General features: G+C 40.4%; 1 protein-coding gene across 49 annotated transcripts in view; it reads right to left on the bottom strand.

The window, feature by feature from the left end:
• ank3b (ankyrin 3b) overlaps window positions 1-19,013 on the bottom strand; it is a 174,867-nt gene that overhangs the window by 71,224 nt on the left and 84,630 nt on the right. For 35 of the 49 annotated variants that reach the window (XM_077206084.1, XM_077206039.1, XM_077206048.1 and 32 more), the window contains exons 2-9: window positions 15,747-15,848; window positions 15,041-15,139; window positions 14,519-14,617; window positions 11,669-11,767; window positions 9,036-9,221; window positions 8,588-8,611; window positions 6,818-6,916; window positions 1,275-1,373 (exon numbers count right to left, since the gene is read on the bottom strand). In XM_077206084.1, coding sequence (XP_077062199.1) covers window positions 1,275-1,373; window positions 6,818-6,916; window positions 8,588-8,611; window positions 9,036-9,221; window positions 11,669-11,767; window positions 14,519-14,617; window positions 15,041-15,139; window positions 15,747-15,848 — 807 coding nt within the window. The remainder of the gene's footprint in view (window positions 1-1,274; window positions 1,374-6,817; window positions 6,917-8,587; window positions 8,612-9,035; window positions 9,222-11,668; window positions 11,768-14,518; window positions 14,618-15,040; window positions 15,140-15,746; window positions 15,849-19,013) is intronic. The other 14 variants (XM_077206085.1, XM_077206041.1, XM_077206059.1 and 11 more) reach the window with 1 other exon arrangement.

Here is a 19,013-nt window from a genome sequence, read left to right as displayed (position 1 = left end):
TGCAATTACTGTATGTAAAAAAGTATAGTAATGAGAAATTACAGTACAATATACACTAAATCGTATACTGTATGCACTGCAAGTATAGTATAGTCCTGAATACTGTATAGTAGGCCTATCAAATGTCTCAACACTTGCATACTGTGAAAATACAGTGACCCAACGGTATAAGCAAAAAAGGTTACAGTAAAAAACTCTAAATGAAAAGCATGTTACAGTAAAGTACACTCAGAAGAGTTGTGCAACTGCAAAATCAAGGTCAGTGAGAGAGATTTTATTGTGCTTGATTTTTACACCTGCTCTTTCTCGTCCTCATCCTCTTCCTTGTTCACCACCTTATACACATACTCTTCCTTCTCTCCCTCTTTTATTGTTTCCATCCATTGTTGGTATCAACTTTCAGTGCAACATTTTGAGTCAATTTTGGCTCTGAACTGACTTGTTTTATGTACAGTTGGTTTGGTCACATCATTAGAAATAAGAGTGAACAATTTTGAGCCGTTGTATGTAAATGATGACAACTGTGTTGTAGTTGTGTTTAACTTTTGCCTGCCTGTGTTTAGCGTTTTTAAACATAAGTGCATCACAGTGCGAAATGTGTTTTAGTGAGTGAGAATGTGTTTAGAGTTTTGCAAAAAGAGTTTGCAAACAGGGTTTTAACTACCTGAACTTGTTTAATGTTTTACAGAAAGAGTGATTTATTCAACAAAATACTTTAGGCTATTGAGAATGTGGTTCAGAGAATGGGGTTTATTGTTTTAGCAATTCAGAAAAACTGTAATATTACATCCCCTCCTAATATTAAAAAACATGTGGCAATATGTCAAAAACACATTGAGAGACAGCGTTCCACTACAGGAGACGGAGATGAGCGCAACATCTGCATGGAATATTTCTTCGACGGTGGTGCCAAACACATGCAACCTGAGGGCAGCGGTTGTTATCATTTATTAGAATCAAACGGCCTTTATCCCTGAATTATTCCTGCCAATAAATTCCCTGTTCATCATGAAAAGTACCCTGTGCTTCTAAGAGAGCAGCTGAAACTGGCCACGAATGAATTGCAATTGAATTAGTTTCCTCTGAAACGTGATATGCAATTACTTAATAAATGATAGCTTTTCTAAAGTCTTTCTTAACCATACAATGTATACATGCTGTTGTGCAATAAAGGCAATGGGGAAAACCATGTGCTGCTCACTTCCTTTGAAGAGTTAAATATAGAGCTTGAAAAGAAAGACAGTCTGTTTGGTTCAACTGCTTGCGGCACTGACCTTGGTTCTGGCGTCAATTCGGGCCCCTCTCTCCAGCAGTAGCCTGACCATGTTGGCATTTCCTCTTTTCGACGCCACATGGAGAGGTGTGATGTCATTCTGTCACAATAAATAACAAAAATAATAGTCAGACGCACAATCAAGTTCTAAAGAACAAAGTTCATAACTTGCAAAGTGAATTCATACTTCATTGGTTTTGTGTGAATGTATAATAACTGTTATTTCCCTTCTTGGTATCCTAGCAGGGATTTCATGAGAAAGCTTTCTGGTTTACCACATTCTCATTATCATGGTTATATGGCTAATGCTAAAAGCATATTGGCTTAATAATGCAATTTAACGACAGGAAATAAGAACACAACATTGCTGAAATTAACACTTAAATTAAACAGAACATTTTTATTATTCATTGAAAAGTCAATACATTTTAGAAATCAGTCAAGGGGGTGGAAAGTTGAAACCCTTCTGTTTTTGATAACAGTATCCATTATGAGTGCATATGTATCCATAATGAGAATATATGAAAAGAGTGGATTACCTGGGCTATATTTAAAATGTTGTATCATGAGTGTAACGATGTGGTTGAGACAAGGAAGCAGGAACCACTTGCAGCACACACTTTATTAAACAAACTCCAAACTTGACAAAGACTCACAAGGACTGGACTGAAACACAGGGCTTAAATACAGGGGCAAGCGATCTAAACAGGATAACAAGGGGGCGTGGTAAATGAGAAACACCTGGGGAGACTAATAGACTTAACGGGGAACTACTAACATGAAACGACAGGGGAACACTGACTGGCATCATAACATAGCCCCCCCTCTATGAGCGGCTCCCGACGCCCATCAAAACAGGAGACACAGACAGTTCAGGAGGGTGGCGGAGCGGAGGCGGTCCTGGGGGAGGGATGCAGGGCCAGGTACGTGGGCCAGCTGAGCCATGGAACATGGGCGGACCGGGGCCATGAAACGAGGGCGGAGCAGGATGCGCAGGTGGCCAGGGTGGAGCAGGATGCGCAGGTGGCCAGGGCGGAGTAGCAGGCAGCCAGGACGGAGCAGTATGCACAGGCGGCCAGGGCGGAGCAGGTGACCAGGGCGGTGCAGGCGACCAGGGCGGAGCAGGCTGCGCAGGGGACCAGGGCAGAGAAGACCCCTTGAGCAGCCACGGCAGAGACGACCCTTCGGGCGGCCACGGCGGAGATGACCCTTCGGGCAGCCACGGCGGAGATGACCCATCGGGCGGCTGGGGCGCTGAGGACCCTTCGGGCAGCCACGGCGGTGAGGACCCTTCGGATGGCCATGGCGGTGAGGATCCTTCGGATGGCCATGGCGGTGAGGATCCTTCGGGTGGCCATGGCGGTGAGGACCCTTCAGGTAGCCTTGGCGGTGGCCTACTGCCCCCCCCCAAAAAAATTCTTGGGGGTAGCTACGGGGTCAAAGGTTGGAGCAGGCGCCGGCTCAGAAGATACAGGCAGGGCCAGAAGCTTGGGTGGCGCCGGCAGGGCAAGGAGCTTTGGCGGCGCCGGCAGGGCTAGAGGCTTGGGCGGTGCCAGCAGGGCTAGAGGCTTGGGCGGTGCCAGCAGGGCAAGGAGCTTGGAGACGGCCTCTGGGTTGACAGCAGGCTTAGGAATGGCCTCCAGGCCCAGTGGGACGCAGGAAGTCGTCTTCCTCCTCCTCCTCCTCCTCCTCCTCCTCCTCCTCCTCCTCCTCTTCCGAGAGCGAGAGGGCGCTGGACTGGACGGGACCAGCAGCGAAGGCTCGGGACTGGACGGGACCAGCGGTGAAGGCTCGGGACTGGACGGGACCAGCGGTGAAGGCTCGGGACTGGACGGAACCAGCGGCGAGGGCTCGGGACTGGACGGGACCAGCGGCGATGGCTCGGGGCTGGACGGGACCAGCAGCGAGGGCTCTTGGCTGGACGGGACCAGCAGCGAGGGCTCAGGCTGGACAGGCTCTGGCTGGACAGGCTCTGGCTGGACAGACGGGACATGGACAGACTTGATGTGGAGCTCAGACTCAGCAGGAAGAAGCTCCGGCAGATCTGTCTCGGTGGGACTGACGTGAAGGAACTCAGGCTCAGGGGATACTGTGGGTTTGTGGGGTTCCTCATCCGCCAACAACGACAGTACAACACACACAATAACTCACAAGGACTGGACTGAAACACAGGGCTTAAATACAGGGGCAAACGATCTAAACAGGATAACAAGGGGGCGTGGTCATTGAGAAACACCTGGGGAGACTAATAGACTTAACGGGGAACTACTAACATGAACTGACAGGGGAACACAGACTGGCATCATAACAATGAGCTTTAATGATAGTTGTTGTTTTTTTTTTTTACAAACTGATGTGCAAGCCTGTAGAGATCTTTATCAACCAACAGCATTGATGCTTTCAACAAAGATTGATTTATTGTTCTTATGAATATTTATTTACATATTTGGTCACACTTCAGATTAGAGTACAATTCTCACTATTAACTAACTTTTAACTACGATGTTTGCCTCAATAAATTCCTAATTGCTCATTAATAGTTTGTAAGGTAGATGTTAAGTTAAGGTATTGGGTAGGATTAAGGGATGTAGAATATGGTAATGCAGAATAAGGTATAAATATGTGCTTTATAAGAATGAATAAACATGAATTTAGCCGATATCCTAGTAATATGCATGCTGATAAGCAACTAGTAAATAGTGAGAATTGGACCTTAAAGTTTTACCATTTATTTATTTATTTATGTATTTCACATTTATGATTTCTAAATCTGTTTCCTTTGCATACAGGATGGTTTTTGTTGTGTCTTAATTTGTCTGCATCTGTGACAATATGTTGTTGGTGCAATACCTTTTTTAATAATATTGCACATATGAGAGATTCTATCTGTAGCTGCAATCATTGCACTGATGTAGTGCACAGCGTCACACTGCAGACGGAAGTATTGGGCTACACCACCCTCTAGTGATGGCTCACAAAATCCCAAACTTATCATGATGCACTGCTTTTTATAAAGCATAAAGGACCCCAAATAAAGCTTGTCTGTGTATACCATTGACTTGCATCTTGGGAGCATACAATGTGTAATCTAATTTAAAACTGGGTAGGATTGAATTTTTGAGTACACAACAGCAAATGCTTTGACACTGATGGATGTAGTATATTCGGAGATGGAGATGTGGATGTCAGATCTGTGGGATCAAATTTTTATTCATGTCAGGGTCAAAGAGCTGCAGAGAGACACTGGTGTACAAGGTCTAAACCAGTTTAGGGTCAATCTGTGTATGCAGTGCCAAGAAGGTTGTTTGGATCAAGTGTTTTTTGCAATATGTTTATTGTTCTGAAAGCAACATTGGTTGAGTTTAAGCAGCTGATCATACAACAGTTATTTCCAGTCCTCTAATTTGTTTAGCTGAAAGGTTTTCTGAGAGTGCTGTAATATGATCCAACAGAACAGGGACGCTTCACGGTTTGTATCACACTTATCAGGGTTCAAGGCATTCCAGGTCATAGTACAGTATTTGTGTGTGTGTTTTTTTTTAACAATTAACTATTTCTCTCACTCTATGATCACTCAGAATGGGGTTTCTTTCACCAGAAAGTGTAGAACAAGCAAGGAGTGGAAAATAGAAAACCTGGAAGTGGAGTGGAAGTCGAGTAATTATGGAAAGCTTCTACTCACTTAAAACTATCCAATATAAAGAAACTAAAAAGCCTTTTCAAAAGTCTATAAATTGTACATAACCATTCACTACTGTTTAACGTTTTTGAAATAAATCTCTTATAAATCACCAAGATGCATTTATTGGATCCAAAAATACAGTACAGCCAGCAACCATCCTGATGAACGAATTCGACACCAGAGCCACAAATGGAGGAGTCATACATAGCACCGGAAACTGAGGTGTGTGAGCCGGCAACAATGTCTGTAATTGTGGTAGCCTTCTTGGAGTAGGAGGTAATGGAGCAAGACTCCGCCCACACTCCCACCGCTGAAGGTAAGCTGTTTTCTGCTGGATATTTTGAGAATATAGATGAGGAAATTTCCCTGTTTCTCCCACCCCCGCTGGTCCCGCCCAGCATGAACTCTCCTGTGCCCCTACTGGTCTTGCCCAGGTCAGAGTCTCCTCTATTCCCGCCTCCTCATCCAAAACCAGCCAGTTCCTCTGCCATGCTTCCGCTGGTTACCTTCAGCCAATCGACTTCTCTATGTGTGGATCTGCCTCATGTCCTCTAGTCTCCAGCTTTGCCCTGTCAAGGGGATTCCCCAGCTTTACCTCCAGCGACTGTTCCCATTACTCCACTTTGACCCATCGCCCTGACTCTTCCGCCTTGGCTCCTCCCTCCCTCAGCTCCACCTGGGACCGTCGTCCCTCCGGCTCCACCAAATCAGACGTCGCCTCGCCTGCACCACGGACTTGGAAGCCGTCCGCTGCGCTTCGTCTCTCCACCCCTACGGCTCTGTCTGGCTCCGCCCTCCCTTCGGCCCTCCCTAGTTGGCCAGCCGGTACACTGGTTCCACCTCAGGGGGTCGTCGCTACAGCTCTGTCATGGCCTCCGAAGCCTGCGGTGCTGTGCTGGTCCACCTGCTCTACGTCTGCACTCTGGGCACTCTCTCCACCGGCTCCATCTCGACGTGTCGTAACCATGGCATCGTCGAGGAAATCTCCACTATTGCTCCTCCCTTCCTTTATTCCAGTTCCTGTTTCCTTTGTTCTCATTTTCTCAATGGTTTGTTTCTATGGTTGCTAATTAGTTCCCCACACCTGTTCTGTTTCTACATTGATCACCCTGCTTATAAGCTCTGAGTTCTGCCTAGTTCTTTGTCCTATATCGTTTATGAAATGGTTGTGCTATTTGTTGTTGTCAAGTTATCTCCTGCATGTTTCCTTGTTTAGATTTACCATTAAAAGTCTATTTTGTTTGCTACTTCACTGCCGTGCACTCATTACAGCAGCTACTCATTACAAATATATTTTAAAATGTAAGTTATTCCTGTGATGGCAAAGCTGAATTTTCAGCAGCCATTAATCCAATCTTATGTGTCAAATGATCCTTTATTTTACTGCCTATTTTTTTCTAAGAAATAAGAATAAAAGATTCCAAACTACTTAAGGTTTTTCTTTTTGTATTACCCTGACATTTTGACAAAGGAAATTGATTTGGAATGAAAATCATATAAGATATGTATTCAATTCATTGTTTGTGTAAACTGCATTTTTATATTTTTATCAATAGATCATCATTGACCCTATTAATGTTTAGGAAAATGAACCATTCAAGAAAAAGAGGATTTATTTAAACAGAAATCTGATTTTGCACATACTTCAAAACTTTCATTAAGTATCATTTAAATATATTTAAAAAATACCTTTTGGGAGCAATTTCAGTCCATGCTTTAAATATGACACAAAATGATTTTCTTCAAGGAAAAAAAAAAGAGAGAGAGAATGACCCTGTTCTGACCCTAGTGCGGTTCATGAACCATTCATATCAATCCACTCCACTCTAACAGAAAACTACAGCTGGAGTTTGTGTCCTTACCCTCGCCTTGAAGTCTACGGCAGCCCCACGGTTCAGGAGCAGGGTCGCTACATTGATGTTACCGTAGTGAGCTGCTATGTGGAGAGGGGTGAAGCCACTCTGGAGAGGGACAGAGACGAATAAAGTACAGGGGTCAAAAATGTCACATACAGAACTCTAAAGACCTTGCCCTTACATTACCTGACCTGACCTGACCTCATCCTCTATATGAAAAGACGAGACCAGGACAGGTGTGGTGCAGTAAATCTCAGACAGATCTACACAGATGACCTTAGCACAACACTGAGGGAAGACACATCCTTCACTTGTTCCCTTACACCAACTCAATCAGGGTGATCAATTATTTTGCTTTGGGATGAACATTAAGTATAATCTGCTGTAGTTGCAATAGATGGAAGGTTTTTTTTTTTTTTCATTTTAAAGGGTGTGCTTTCCTCAGATGCATGATACCTCTATGACTGCAACCTTCAGCCAACAGTTGAATTTACATACACACAAAGCTTTTGTGAAGGTGGACCCATGACGTCAAGTGTGCAAACATCCATACAGTGCACTGCATTAAACAATGTGCTTCCTTGCCTAACTATTATCATAAATACAGTTTAAATTATGTTGAAGTTTAAATTTTAAAGAATTTGCTGTACATTCTATTGAGTTATAGTATACAGTATGTCACTGTATGTCACATCAGACTATTATTCCCAGTGTTGTCAGTGGTTAATACAGTATATAAGTTACATGTCATGCAGTGCAATCCAAAGTTGTTAAGTTGAAGGACAGCTGGAATATATCTGGAAGCCATGCTAACTGTGAAGAGAAGAGAAGAGAAGAGAAGAGAAGAGAAGAGAAGAGAAGAGAAGAGAAGAGAAGAGAAGAGAAGAGAAGAGAAGCTCTTTCTGCTGGTACCTATTATGAGGGGAATGTCATGCATGAAACGGAACGGGAGTGCTCTGCAGCTGAGGAGTCTGACTTCACCCTACCTCAGATTTATAATTTAAAGAAATTGAAGCATAATGCATATTCAGACATATTCCAATGCAAACTGGTTTTAACACTAGTATAAAAAGATACTGCAGACCATTCAGCTGGTCACCAGAAAGTGTTGTGTTTAGGATACTGGTGTGCAGGTTTCTTCTCTACATTAACAACCATGGCTATCTTGATCCAACAGCTTTACTAGATAAGTAACCACTGGAGTTTTCTAGTTTACCAGTAAGGGCAGAACTATACTGGCATTAACCAGCTGGACCAGAATGGACATTCATACTGGTCTAAGCTTGTCTTTTAAGCAGGTAGCTGATTTTTCGTTGTTGCTGGGGCAAACTATCCTAATTTAACATACAGAAACAAGCAGGCCAATGGAAGGTCGACTTCTTGGGCAGGACTATCTGTGCAACAAATACCAAATGTCAAGAGTGTTCTAAAAGAGCTATTCCATTTGGACTAGTGGCACTAGACAGACCTTATTCCACTAGTGGCACAACAATTACATACTTCACTTCACATGTCAAAAAACCCAAAACACAACCTTTTATTGAAAATATATTTTTTTATGATACAAGTAGTTCTCTCAGCTGCAGGCCTCGACCGGTTAACCAGAACGTTTGCTCTCCATGCTAGTTTTCTGTTGCCCGTTAGTAATAGAAGTGCCATTTTACTGAGACAAAAAAGCAATGAGCAGGGGCAGTAGGGGATGGGGCGGCAGCAACAGCAGCAGCAGCAGAGTGATGTGGGCGCTTTGTGAGGTGTGTAGCGTTTGTGAGTGTATACCTCTGTCGTTCTATTCACCATCATCTAGAGAGACCACCAGAATGGGAGGAGAGAGAATGGTCTGATTAGTGTTCACAAAGTCACAATGGGAGCACCAAGCTGTACGGTGGCTACATGGTGAGGGAGAGCAACAAACCACACATCACACGACACCACGAGGGCTTAACTGGATGGTGCATCCTCCAGAAGTCAACGGTTTAACTGTTTGGGATTTTCTTTAAACTGACTTGTGATTGAAGACGATTGTAAATTAATTTAAAATGAGCATCTCCCATCATGCACCATTGAATTACGTTAGCCACCACAAAGTCTGTTTAGACGTGTATTTTTTTTTTACATTGCGTTAATTCCAAAATATTACAATCATTCTATGTGTTTGAATGGAAAGCACCATCAAGTTCTAAATGTAAACTGACGGAAAGACTTGGTTGTATATTGGTGGATGTACCTTGGATTCAACGTCTGCATTGTGGTCATTCTGCAAAAGCAACGCTGCTGCTTTGGTGTCGTCTTTACGGGCGGCGATATGCAGGGCGGGTAGTCGCACCTTCCCCTTGGTGTCGTTCTCCAGGAGCAGAGATACCACCTGATCATGACCTTGCTGAAGAGCTACGGCCAGTGGAGTAAAACCATCCTAAAAACACAACAAGAATACTTGAGTAGCCCAAAGAGATATAAATCTTAAAGGGACACTAGGTACAACTTTCTTGACCAACAACTTTACAAAATAATAATGATTTTCTTGCAGAGGAAGTTTTTACATCGGAAATGATTCAGCATTCTCTTTTACAGGGGTGGGCAGGGGTAGCAACATCATTATCACTGATGGTAAGAAAAAAAGTCCTAAAACAGGGGTGTTGAATCCTGTTCCTGGAAAGCCACTTTCCTGCAGACTTCAGCTAAATTCTGCTCGAGGGTGGTCCACCAGGAACAGGATTGGACACCCCTGTTCTACAAGATGAATATCCAAAACAATATGTGTTCTGAGCAAAAAATAGCATATCATAGCATATCTGCAGCCAGAGTAGATGCAGTTTCATTATTTTGTTCACGGACATGTTATAAGTACTCAAGGATAAATGACAGAAGCTTGAAATTTCTTGATTCTAACTAAGGGATGGGCAACTCTTGTCCTCTAGGTCCACTTTCCTTCAGAGCTTATCTCCAACCCTGATCAAACTCATCAACCTGTAGCTTTCTAGCTAGTAATCGTGAAGACCTTAGACCCTGATTAGCTTGTTCAGGTATGGATATTAGAGTTGGAGCTAAGCTCTGCAGGAAAGTGGACCTAAGCCCTATTCGGACTGGATTAGTTTAACATGGAGAGGTGGAGTAAAGTAATTATTACCAGAGCTTCCCAGAGATTTTAGTCCTGTCCGAATGTGCCATTTCAGTAATTATTACAGACAATGTCAGTAAAGATTATGTCGACTTTTACCTATTGTAAAAAGGTCCGGAAAAATTACCTCAGGTAATACTAATCCTGTGTGAATAGACCCGCTGTAAATATGTATGTAATTATTAGGTCATAGCACAGCTTGAGGTAGTTTGACTTCATTAACAGCATCACAGTTTTATTTCATGTTCTTAAATGTGCTCTAAGCGATGTTGGGTGACGTCACTTCTTGTTGACGTTGGAAGTATTGTCAAACAAAACGGAGGCTAGCTAGACCCTCCCTCCTCCTCATCCGCGCACTAACCCCCCAAACCCCACCCCCAAATCCTTCTTGTCGGTTATTGGCTGGAACAGTTTGTTATGTTTCGTGGTGCGGGTTAGCCCAGTTTGTTTTTGTTGCCGTTTTTGGAGCCTGGGGTGTCTACAGAGACCGCGTTTTTTTACAGTGTGTTCAGGGGGCAGGCAGCTAGCGGATAGTGAGGAGATGTTTGCTGTATGTGACAAAAAAGGTTTGGCCTAAAAAACGTGTGACATTGCTTAGAGCACCTTTAACTACAGTCGTAACAGCAGATTTTTAAAACTTTATGGTGTAAAGAAGAAGTTCCACATACAATAGTGTTTTAAGAATGAAAATCTTGAGCATGTCTTTAAATCCATGAACATACACAAGTATAACCATTCTTGCAAATTTTTGCATTCAACTGAAAATAAAAATGTATAGAATGGCATTACATTCATATAAACAAAATAGAATTGTGTTCTGCATGGTAGTCATGTTACAGTATAAGAGCAATGACTGACTCCAGACTCCTTGTGTGTGCATTATCTTTCTACAGTTCTTCATCAATTATTACTTACTTGGTGAATAATAGGGCTGAGTATTGACAAAAACATCACAATACAATACACATTGGCAAACATGATTCAATGCCTTGTGTTGTATCACAATATCAGAATCGGTGGGATCAGACAGAATCTCTCTTGTGTGGAAACCCTTACTTAAAATAGCATTTTCAGAGTTTGTGGTTTTAGATTAGATGCTTCTAAACTAACTGAACTGTAGGAGATATCAACAAACACCTAAATACAAAGAAAATATTAATATTTCATTCAAGGATATAAAATATCAATCATATAGTGAGAAATAAATACACCATATAGGAATATATGATTGTATAAGCACACTTTTAGAAAATAACAGAATGTTTAATAAAAGTAACATAAAAATAGTTAATAATTAAAAGAGCAGCTTGACATCAAAATGCTGTAATGCATCTTTTTGTGGTTCAAGTCTGAATTTCAGACAGACCATTTCTCACCAACATGGATCATTAACATGCAAACAGCTCTTCAAACATGGATGTGATCTTTGATGCATAATCACTGTCTGAGAGATACAAGGGCCTGGTACATTTTCAAGGACAGTGACGTCTGGCACCCTGCTCTGTCATGCAGGCACACGCACACACACCACACACACTTCAAGCCGGGCATTCAATACCCTCACTGCGCAACTAGTGTCGGCCTGCTGCCTTGAAAAGGACAGCAAGGTCACTGGGAATTCTGAGTCGGGTTTTTAAATGTATCATCACTAGATGGACCTATAAGTATAATGTTTCATACACAGTGCTGGGAATTGCAGTGAGGTAAGTGATGAATCGATAGGAACAGAAGGTTTTGCTCACCTCTGTGGCAATACTCTGACTGGATCCGTTATCCAGGAGGAATTTGACGACGTCCAGGTGGTTCTCCTGGGCAGCCATATAGAGTGGTGTGAAGCCATTCTGTAGCAGGAACAAGAGCATACTTAGAAATATCTACACTTATCCATGACTCAAATAACAGTTAAGATCACAGCACTGCCTCTCACATACAGTAGACTCATCAGCAGGATTGTACTGCAGTGATGATGATCTTTTTAAGAAGTTTAGAATCTTCTTTGAAATACATTTAAACTTCAAATATGCAATATGTCTGGTCATTAGTTCGATAACAGTGTAATGTGAACTTTAGAATTTAACAACTGTCTTTTCAATTCATCAGTGTGAATGTGAATTGAATTGGCCATACCCGGAGGCAGTTGAATTGGAATGAAAGGAAGAGTAAATCCAGTCACACCATAAATAAATGAAAACACAAATGTTTTACCATTCATTTTGACAAATTGTTAAGTTTGACTTATTATAAGTTCAATATTGTCAAAACAATTACCACAACAAAATGTCCGCCACTTTGTTTTTAACTTTTAACTAAAAATAAATACTGACCTCAAAATTTGAGGCATTCTAGCTAATGAAGTGTTTTTCCAGCATGGTCCATAAAATGAGAGTTAAGTAAATCTGTAGCTTAAACATGTTAGCTTTTTTAGCTAAGCTTAATAACTTCAGTAGTAGACAATTAGGGTTGCCATACTGTTGTATATAAAAAAGGACGCTGGACAAGAGGTTAATGCATACAACTCACTTTACTTTTAGAAAAACCGGAACTGCCATTTCAGACCAAAACAGCTGCATACTCGACATGCATCAAGGCGTTACCAAACGAACACAGATTAACTTGTCCTGAACGGACATAACACATACGTCTGGATTTTGGCCGGACAGTCCGGATTTTAAGCCCCCTGTCCGGCGTCCGGCGCAGCCTCAAGCCGGACACTCATTTGTCCTCCTTTTGGAGTTGCGCTGAATTGTTTAAAAAAATTAACCTATAAAAATCCCGCATATTGATAGCGGCTCCCTGATGCCCGTAAATTTGTTAAAATCTCCCGGAATCTAGAGCTCGCGAGCTCCAAACCGTGTAGCGTGCGGACGACAGAGAGGGAGAGAGCGAGAGACCTTGCATGTGTGCCTCACGAAGCGCATGTAACAATCTAATTCTGAGTTAATCTGCAGGGCTTTCTGTAAGGTTCTGAGAGTGTGTATTCAGTGTAGGCCTGGGTATTAGCACTATTACCATAACATAGCCAAAATGAGTCAAATAAAAAAGGTAACTAGCTTGCTAATACTTATAAATGTGTTTTTCTCCTTCATGTGGGCTGAGTGTGGAAACGGAGAAGCTGAACACACATCGCCAAATGAAGCTTCAGCCTCTAGGCGGGTATACAATTTAAGGGTGATTATAGGTAGTGTCAATTGTCCATTTGGTTGATAGGTGGTGGCAATGTACTTATGTATCTTCGACCAGCCTTTCTAAAACAAGAAGATGAATACTAAATGTGGAGTGCACATATAAACATACCTGCAAAAAGAATACCCTTCAGCAAAAAGTATAAAAATATACTGTTCTAGCAACCCCCTGTAGCAAACTTGTAAACCTTTAGCAATTCACAATCAGCCTCCTCATTCATAAAGTGTCCCTATTTTAAGTACTGCAGTGTGAGAAAGCAAAACCAGGCTGCACTAATGATAGGTTCTTGAGATAAAACAAAGTCTGTCCCTACTCTCTCTCGCACACGTGTGCATGTGTTTAATTTTGGACTCCCTGAGGGTAGTTTCAGTGACAAGGCAAAAACGCACATACTAAAACTATCGCCCATACCAGCTATCAAATCCCAACAGCTTCTCCTCAAAATAGAGACATAAGTAGGTTATATTTAATGCAGCACTTCTATATTCTTTTTAAGCTATTTGAGCACAAATTGGGAACATGAGTATCTGAACTTTTATTCTTTATGATTGGTTCTCTCCTTCAGATCAAACACTGTGATTGTGAAGCAACAGTTTGTAGACAGTCTTGCTTAAGTTAAAGTCAGTTGTGTGCATGGTGTATTTGTGTATAGCTAGCTTTTTTTATTATTAATATTATTGCAGGTTTAATGCTGTCACCCTTATACTGGTGCAATCATTCAAAACTCCTTGTTGTTTTTTTTTATAAATTATATAATCTGAATAAGTTACAATTTTAAAAGATATTCCTCCTTTAGCTTCCTTTTAGTTAGCTACCTTTTCTTTTCTTTTCAAAAGGTTTCATTTTTTGGTGATGCTAATTACGTAGATAACCATAAGTTATGGTAGCATAGTTATTAGCAGACCCAGATAGAATCTGCTAACATTTTTCAGATATTCTTCAATGATTTTGTTGGAAAATTTGCTTTTTTTTCACGATAGCTACAGTACATTACAAGTAGCTTTTAACTTGACAAGCTCCTGTACTGTTTCAAACTAGCTTTACAAACACTAGGTTCAATGGCACCAATTTTTGAAGGTAACTAATCCTACATTTTGTTACCAGCATAGTCTCAAACCCCGCATGGAAGAACTCTGGAAGATTTTCTGCTGCTGAATGATTTATTTATTGGTTGCATGCCAGTCTGTTATTGTAGACACACCGACATTTACAAAACAAACTGTGATTGGTTGCTTTAAATGTTAGTCAGAAGGCCCCTTGGCCAATAAAAGCTCCAGAACTTCTGCCGTCAGTCTTACGGTCTGGCTAGACAAGAGTACAGCACAGTAACGCAATCACAACCTTACAATGGGTTGGCCAAGTGTTTGCAACTTATAGGCCACTCATCACATGTCAAGTGCTGACTGTACCTGAGACTGGGAGTTGATATTTGCTCCATTAGTCACGAGTTCCTTAACAACGTCCAACTGTCCAGCGAGTGATGCTATGTGCAGAGCGGTGTTTCCTTTCTGGAATCAGAAGAACACAACAGAGCAGACTCAGTATTAACAGTGACCCAATGTTTTTCCATAGACTAGCTGTCTTTTGGAATGCTTCTTCGCTATTTCTGTCTCTGTTACAGTACATAATAACACTTTGAAGAATACACTTTTAAGATGAGAGAGTATTCCTCTTGAAGATCCTTTACATGAATGAGCAGATCCAGCCCTTGGTAGACTAGATACTCAAAGTCAACCTGAACATCAGGCAACAGTGTTTGAAGACTTGCTGACTTTGAAGACTTGCTGATGCAGCAAAGTAATGTCTATGAAGTCATGAAGTAAGCTGAGTAACACACTCGTAATCTTTAATTCATATGCTCAGCCTACTACACTAGTGCTGACAGTTTTAGCTGTGTGTCATAGTATCCGATCTGGTGATGTGGGTGTTACCTTTGTTGCCGCATCCACAGTGGCACCAAGTTTAAGAAGCTCAGCCACAACCTCCACGTGGCCTTCTTTAGATGCTAGATGAAGAGCGTTCAACCCATTCTGTATCCAGAGAAACATATATATCTGTATGCTGTTCATGTACATGATTTAGGATCAATATGAGGTATATCAAAGACAGAATATGTCATTTAAAGGTTTATGACATTAAATAAGGGAAAAACAACTTTGGAAAGTCTTGAGGGCTCCACTCCTAGTTTTGATCATTAAAAATAAAAATTAAATTGTATTAAGAAAACTGATTTTTCAGCATCATTAGCCCAGTCTTCAGTGTCACCTGATCATTCATAAATCATACTAATATGATAATTTGGTGATCAAGAAACATTTCTTATTATTAATAGTTGTAATGGTTAATATTTTTGTGGAAACCTTGATATCATTTTTTTTTCCAGGATTCTTTGATGACTAGAAGTTCAGAGAAGAACCATTTATTTGAGATATAATTTGTTCTGTAACATTATAAATGTCTTTATTGTAAATTTTGATCAATTTAAAGCATCCTTGCCGAATACAAGTTTTAATTTATTTGAAAACAAATGTCTTATTGACCCCAAACTTTTGGATTGTAGTGTACAGTGCCTACAATCATATTTATGTCAAATATCAAATTCAAATGTTAATTTGACAAAAAAGGAAGATGTATGACCTGGTTGCAGATGTTGATGTCCACGCCTGACTTTAAGTATTCGAGGGCTTTCTCGATGTTTCCAGCCCGGGCCGCTCTGAGGTAACTGGCATTACTGTCAGTCTGTAAGAGAGAGAAATAGCAATCAGATCTTAACTTCTTCACAAACCCTCACTGATCAAGAGGAACCAATAACACCATATGCTGACACTTTCCCAATTTTCAAGAGGGAGAAATAAGTCCTCGGAAAAGAACAGATAACAAAATCCAATCCATAGCATCTTTACTGCATTGAAGCAAAAACCAAAAAGGAAAAAGAAAGATGTTGATAATATTGATGGACATGGCAGTGCCTTAACAACCAGATTTCCACTCACATCTTCTTCAGTGAATCTAACTCTAAAAAATGAACTGTTGTTTTGCCCATATATCAAGTGCTTTGTGAAACAGAAGTGAAGTGCAGCTCAGATCTCTTCATTGCAGCAGGTCATTGCCAAGATTCCCGCTGTCTCTTCTGTGTCTGATTATGAGCTATATGACATTTGTAATAACACAAACACAAATAAACTGTGGATTAACTGGCTGTAGTTGTGTAAAAGAGGGTCTGAGAAAGAACAGAAAGGAAATGTCACAGAGCTTGAAGCAGTGTTGCCCTGAGAGCGGGATTCCAGAGGATTTCATACAGGAAGTGAATATAGCATGAGGAGCAGTAATAGAGGTATTCATCCTGGAAGAGTGAAGACATTATAAACCTAAATATACAAACCGGAATTAGAAGAGTGTGTTGGTCTTTTCCATCCTCATCAACACATTTTTTATTTTTTATTTTGGAAATGTGGTTTTGCAGGTGCATTTGGTGAACCAGTAAAATGTTACAAAATGCTTTAGTTTTACTCAACAATGCAATTTTGTCCCGATGTGACTTGATTTCAGGAATATATAAAATATGTCATATGTACTTAAACAACTGTACTATATAATTTTGTTTGTTTGTTTGTTTAAAAGTAAAAAAAAATAATATGTAATATTTTTTGCAGTACAATAATGAGAATTTGAGGGAACATTTTTCTTTAAAAAGATAAAACAAAAAAACAATGAATGGAAATAAATAAATCGATTGTTTGATTGTATGGAAATACAGTTTCTTATCTATTTCTTTGATTTTGGGTTGATAATATGACCTGGACATTTCTTGAAAGAATTTTTTTTAATAAAAATAAAATAAAAATACATTTAAAAACCAATGAATGGAAATAAATGAATAGATTGTTTGATTGTATGAAAATACAGTTTCTTATCTATTTCTTTGATTTTGGGGTGATAATATGACCTGGACATTTCTTGACAGTTTTTTTGAGATTCTAATAAAACATGAAATAATAATTAAGATGTTTAATGTGCATGGTAGCTTATATCATGAAAAAACAATCAACAAAACAATCCATGTGACCATTCAACCACATGCTAATTCCAACACTATGTGCTAGCTGAAATGAAAATAGCATTTAACCACAACACCCTAGTCTATCCCAGTGCAATGCCAGACATGCTCCTCATACATGCTTTACATGCTTTAGTGTGTTTGATCTGTCTGTCCATTTCTATATTAAGAGGTCTAAGTGCATGAAACACTAAAACACTATTATTCTGAATATGATGAATGAGGTAAAATAAAAAGATCAGGTGTCATAAAAATGCTAGTTCACGGGAATGAGGATCTAATAAACGTAGATCTGGGAAAAAGGTGTGGTCTGTACTAACAGTTCAGTCTCCAGATATTCACACACACACACACAGAGAGAGAGAGAGAGAGAGAGAGAGAGAGAGAGAGAGAGAGAGAGAGAGAGAGAGAGAGAGAGAGAGAGAGGGTGTGTCTGCCATTGCTGCAGTGCTGTAGTCCTGACACACCCCGACACACACATGAAAACACATTATCTGGATTTGAATCCGTTTGCACACAACCAGGTACATACCATAACATTAGTCTAAGTTCTACATAACTACAACTGGGGATCAATTTTCAAAACCTTCATGTTCATATGAAATAATAAGTAGGCCTATGTCTGAATTCGCAGTATTGATAAAACAGTAGGTGAAAAGATGACAGATCACATGACAACCACAGCATGGGGGATTTAGTATGTGCCTACAAGTCATTCCTACTACACATTCCTGCTTTTGTAATGGTCACAAAGTATGTTCTTCATTAAATGTAGCACCTACTCAGGCAGTATGTGATTTGGGATGCATCCTGTGTCTCAGTTGCTCGATCAAATCTGATGCTGTTTGTTTGAACATCATAGCAACAGCAGCACTGGCTCAACCAATGGCATAAGATTGGGGCGGGACTGTCTGCTAGTTTGACCAATGACAGGTGAGGGGGAGTTGTTTAAGAAAAACAGTCTTGATTTTTACAATTTCGTTTGGTGATGCTATTGGTGCAGAAATTACCAACAGAATACCTCAAAGCAATTCGTAACTATTTTATGTTTTGACAAATGTGGCTAATTCATATGAATTCATACAATCTTATTTGTATGTTTTTGTACAATCTGCTTACGCTCCAGTGACGGGTATGATTAGGGGTGGGGTTAGAGGTGGACCTTCATGCTTCCTTTTTTTTCTAATAATCGTACGTTTTTGTTTGATTTACATCGTGCGAATTCATAAGAAATTGCCACCTCATAGTTCCATTTTTTCCCATGAGATCAGGTTGGAAATTGCACTTCACCTTAAAATAAATGACTGTAATTTTTTGGAGGAATTTAATGAAATTGAATTGAATTGAATCAGGAATTTAATTAAACAAAGTACAGATGAGGGTTTAAGTATTTAATTCGGGTTAATTATTAATAATTTCATACTTCTTTAGGTCTCTCACTTTTTCTAGCAAGATCAGTCCCTGGCTTCTGTCTAGCTACTGTAGTATGTAGAAATGTCATCCTCTCTCTCTCTCTATTGTGGGCTCAACCTCTGCAGTGTGTGGGAGTTTCCTTTGAACATCTCTCTCTCTCTCTCTCTGTCTGTCTGCTTCTCTCTCTCTATTTCTCGCTCTCTGTATCACTAGGAACCACACAGCATGTTCTGGACAGGCCTCAACAAAACCTGCATGAAGTATTTTACTTCATTAGAAATTAGGACTGTACAAGATAATTTGAATAATTATATATTTTAGATCATTTTGCTGGCAAGACTAAATTAAATGAAACCATGAACGCTGCAATAATTAGGGGCCAAACACAGAAGGTGTGTCTTATTATTATTATTACTCCTTCTTTTTCTTGTTCT

This window comes from Siphateles boraxobius, unplaced genomic scaffold (assembly GCF_051911475.1).
Source record: "Siphateles boraxobius isolate OS27281-9 unplaced genomic scaffold, OSU_SipBor_1 55, whole genome shotgun sequence".
Taxonomy (NCBI): domain Eukaryota; kingdom Metazoa; phylum Chordata; class Actinopteri; order Cypriniformes; family Leuciscidae; genus Siphateles; species Siphateles boraxobius.
This window is presented reverse-complemented; position numbering and strand designations above follow the sequence as displayed.